Genomic DNA, 4,566 nt, shown 5'->3' with positions numbered 1-4,566 from the left:
AATATTATATATATAATATTTATACAAATAATAAAAATAATTATATTATATGTAGTGTTATGTTGGATATGCAATATAGTAAAAATTAAAGTAAAATAATAATTACATTCCACATTTATGTCATCAATTAGTGTTTCCGATGCTTTATTACTTTTTTTGCTTTTTAGCAATCCAGATTTTATACAATCTCTACGATTGTTGCGATATCTATCGACAAATATTCCTTTTGAAATTTTTTGATGTTGACCTTCATATAAAGGTGGCACATAATACATTTCAGATTTTTCTTTAAAATAATCAGCTACTTTGATGGCAAGCTGTCTAATATGCATATTTTTCAATTCAAGCCTAAATAACAAATATAAATTTAAGTAAACAATAATTTATATTATTTTATACTCATTTATATGTATATTTTTTTTTATATTTTACTCACGGATATGGTTTCTTGGTGATAGTAATTGGTAAATGTGTTATTACCACATCTGCTAATTTTTTACGCATTTGTGTATTTAATTGGCCATGCTTTTTGTAGTGGTTTAAAATGATAAAGCCAGTGCTAGTTTCTTTTAAAAATGTTTCCATGTCCTACACAAAAGGAAAAAAGTTTTTATTAATTATACATAAATGTTGTTCTATCAATAAAAAATTTATTTTATTTTAATGTAATATATTAATTCTTAAAACTTGAATCATTTTATTGTAATGCAAAAAGTACAAAAGTATTATTTTAAATAATATGCTAAATATAAATATGTACCAGATTACGAATAGCATCAAGAAGCTGTAATTGATCAATTGACTCTTCAACTTCATTTTTATTTTCTTTTTGCTCAATATTTGACTGAACATTTTTTTCCTTATCAGAATCTTGTTCAATATTTTCAATACGAACGTTATCAATAATTTCATTACTTGCATATTCCATAATTATAGGACTCACTATTTCGGATGTTACAATATTTGTATTTATAGGAATAATTGCTTCAGATAAATCAATTATTTCGGATGGTATTTCATTTAACATCTTATTTTCCTATATATAAAATCAAATGTGAAATAAATAGAATATATATACATATATTAAAACGTAATTTTATAAATTATTAATACGATTTTGTATATTATTGCTATTATAATAATTTGAATTAATGTAATAAAAAATATTTAAATAAGTATTCTTGCCTAATTTGTTTCTATTTAAATTTATGTAAATAAATAGTCCTTTAATAAATTAATCCAATGTGTAATATAAGACAAGCCATATATTCCACTAATTATATAAATAAACTTACCTTGTCGGAAATCATCTCTGTATTAAATATAGAGTTTTGAAACTCTTCTAACTTTTCTTCAAATTTTAGTCTTTTGCCCATTTTAGGTATAAGAACTTCTAAGTTTTTTGAGCCAGGTTTTAAACGTTGAAATGAAAAAAAATCAATTTCTTCACCTATACATTAAAAATTATTTTAAATGATAGCTTTACAAATTTACAATAATTATAAAAAATGAATCATTAATTAATTTATTAAAAACAGTAAGCAATGGCATTAATTTTTAAAAATGTAAATATAATACATTTATATTAATTATATTACAATTAATTATTAATTATATTTATAATTAAGATGAAAATACTGTCTGAACGTAGACAAAAATAAATAGAATTTATTCTTTACTTGCAAATATTTCAATGAGATCAGTAAAACCCCACTGTTTTAATAAATTTTCAACTGTTGCATCCATAGTGAAAAAATTGTGAAGACAGAAAAACACAATGACCACAAAAACACTTGATCGGTGTTTTGATATATTTCTTCTTTATATATTTCTTTTCTACCATTCAATAACTTACTTTAACCTTAAAATCACTTTCTTTTCTATTGCAATGTCAATTATGTTTCGGTCCTAAGGTGTGCCGCGTAACGCAGCACGCGTATGAAAACTAGTACCACAAGGTGTCAAAAATGAAATGTAGTAGATATAATTACTCTAATTTGTAACACATAATAAAAGCTCGTCACTCCCTAATCACATATTTTTTTATTGTGTTAGAGTCTACTACATTTAATTTTTGGCGTTATGTGCGCTACTTTTCGTACGCATGCTGCTGAGTGGAGGGGATAGGACTCGTATGGACATGCCACATGGTACGGACATGCGAAAACAGCGTGAACTGTGAAAGAGTACGGATTGATGAGATTGATACGGATTACTGACACGGGACGAAAGATCTACGTACGAGTGATAAAATTAACATTACCTTTCAATTCTCACAACTTCTTATTATGGATAAGCAAGTTAAAACAATATTAAAACATTGGGGTTTTCCAGATCTCATAGAAGTTTTTGCAAGTAAGTAAAAATTTGTAGTGTTTACATGATCTTATTGCAATGGGCTGCGTTCCGTTTCATGCATGATGCGAATGATGTATCATTTTATCTTATTGACCGAATATTAAATAAGGATCGAATGAAACGGAACGCAGCCCTTCATTATATTTAATGACCTTGCCACGACATGACATAACCTTTAATTTTTTTCGATAAATTCGGTAGATATGGTGTACGATGTTTTTAGTTTGATACACAATGAATGCGTTCAAGCTGGCGAAGCAGCTAGAGTTGCCAAGTAATTATGTATAATTATCGTCCTTTCGAATTACTAATAAAAATAAAATAAAAGGTTATGTAAAGCTAGAAGGCGTAAAATAAAAAATAAAAAAATAAATGAAATTTATTCTTTTCTTGATAAAGTTTATACCTGTTTAATAATATTGTAATAAATAATTAATTTACAATTTTGAATTTGTAAATAAGCACTTTTTTGATAAATAGGTGAAGAAATTGATTTCCATTCATTTCTACGGTTAAAACCTGGCTCAAAAAACATTGAAATACTTATACCTAAAATAGGCAAAAGAATTAAATTTGAAGAAAATTTAGAAGAGTTTCTAAAATCGAGATTTAAAGCCGACATAATTTGCGATAAAAAGGTAAATTAGTTTTATTATTATATTAATAAAATTTGATATGAATGTAATAATAATTATATTAATAATTTAATATAAATGAAATGGAATGTTATTTTATTACACTTGGGATTAATTTGTTAAAAGAAACAATTTTTTTAAATAAATATATTGAATAATTTATAGAGTTTATTTTAATATGATATTATATTTTTGCATAGGAGATTGCAATACCATTTAACATTGATACAGCATCCACATCGGTTAGCTCTGCGGATATGAAAAATACAAGCAATATATCCAAAACATATAGTCTTAACATCGATCAAAACATAAATCGTAAAACTATTGATAACGTACATATAACTGAGAATATTGAACAAGACATTGATAAGGAACAGGTTTGTTCATATGGTCAGAAACAAATCGAGCAAAAAGAACAAAACGAAAACAACCAAAATATAGAATCTGAAACACATGATTTAGACGAATTACAGCTTCTCGAGGCAATTCATCAACTGGTACATATTTACATTTAACGTATTACTTTCTTTTCTACATTGTTTTGGTTAAATATTTGAAGAATTGATACTTGTTATCTTGCAAACTTTGATTACAAAATACTTCTTTACTTATAAGTTTCTTACTCATAAAGATTTTAAACAATTTTAAATTTTGATTTGTAGGATCTAGAAAAATTCTTAAAAGAAACTACCACTGGTCTTATAATTTTAAATCATTATGAAAAGTATGGTCAATTAAACACACAAATACGAAGAAAATTAGCAGATGTCGTTATGACACATTTATCAATTGCTATTATGAATAAACCATATCCGTAAGCAATAAAAAGCATTAAATAAATAAAATATATATGTTTAAACGTATAATAAAATATTTCAATTACTTAAATGGTATTAAGTAGAACATCTAAAATAATGTAAATTATAAAACCATATTTATTTTTTTTAATTTTTATTATTTAGGCTTAAACTAAAAAATATACACATTAGAGAGCTTGCTTTCAAAGTAGCTGCGTATTTTAAAGAAAAAATGGAAATTTATTATGTACCACCATTGCAAGAAGGGAAGTATCAAAAAATAAGTAAAGGAATATTTGTCGATCGATATCGCAATAATCGCAAAGACTGTATGACCTCTGGATTAACAATAAATGTAAGGACCAAAAAAAGTAACAGTACAACAGTTTCACTAATAACTGACGCTGTATATGAAATGAATACTGAACGTAAGTCAAATATTTTCTTTGCGTTGACTAATGCTAGGTGTTAAAAAATTTAATTAAAAAAATATATAAATGACAAAATATAATATAATACATATACATGTATACACATTGATAGGTTTAAAAGTGTGCGAATCTCACATGCAATGGTTACAACATAATAGAGAACCGTGGTCTGATGTTGTTGAACATTGGGAGGCAAGTCGATTTGCTAGAATAAAGGATATGGCTACATGGGATGGAAATGTTTATCTGCTTTTTACGAAATGGCCGATTTTGAAGCATCCGCTGGGTTACACATTAGTGAATATTTTAGCAGTAATATTGTAACATTTAACAGTTCGTAGA

General features: G+C 25.8%; 1 protein-coding gene across 1 annotated transcript; it reads right to left on the bottom strand.

The window, feature by feature from the left end:
• Positions 1–106: 106 nt before the first annotated feature.
• LOC105460394 lies at positions 107–1,991 on the bottom strand (the record flags this gene model as incomplete). The annotated part of the gene is made up of 5 exons (XM_011706837.1): positions 1,680–1,991; positions 1,296–1,450; positions 761–1,036; positions 437–588; positions 107–348 (listed from the first exon to the last, which is right to left on the bottom strand). Coding segments are annotated over exons 1-5 (892 nt in total), but the record flags the coding sequence as incomplete, so codon positions are not given.
• Between the last annotated feature and the right edge of the window lie 2,575 nt (positions 1,992–4,566).

This window comes from Wasmannia auropunctata, unplaced genomic scaffold (assembly GCF_000956235.1).
Source record: "Wasmannia auropunctata unplaced genomic scaffold, wasmannia.A_1.0 LD322948.1, whole genome shotgun sequence".
Lineage (NCBI taxonomy): Eukaryota > Metazoa > Arthropoda > Insecta > Hymenoptera > Formicidae > Wasmannia > Wasmannia auropunctata.
Note: the sequence above shows the minus strand (reverse complement) of the source record. Positions and strands in the feature narration are given on the sequence as shown.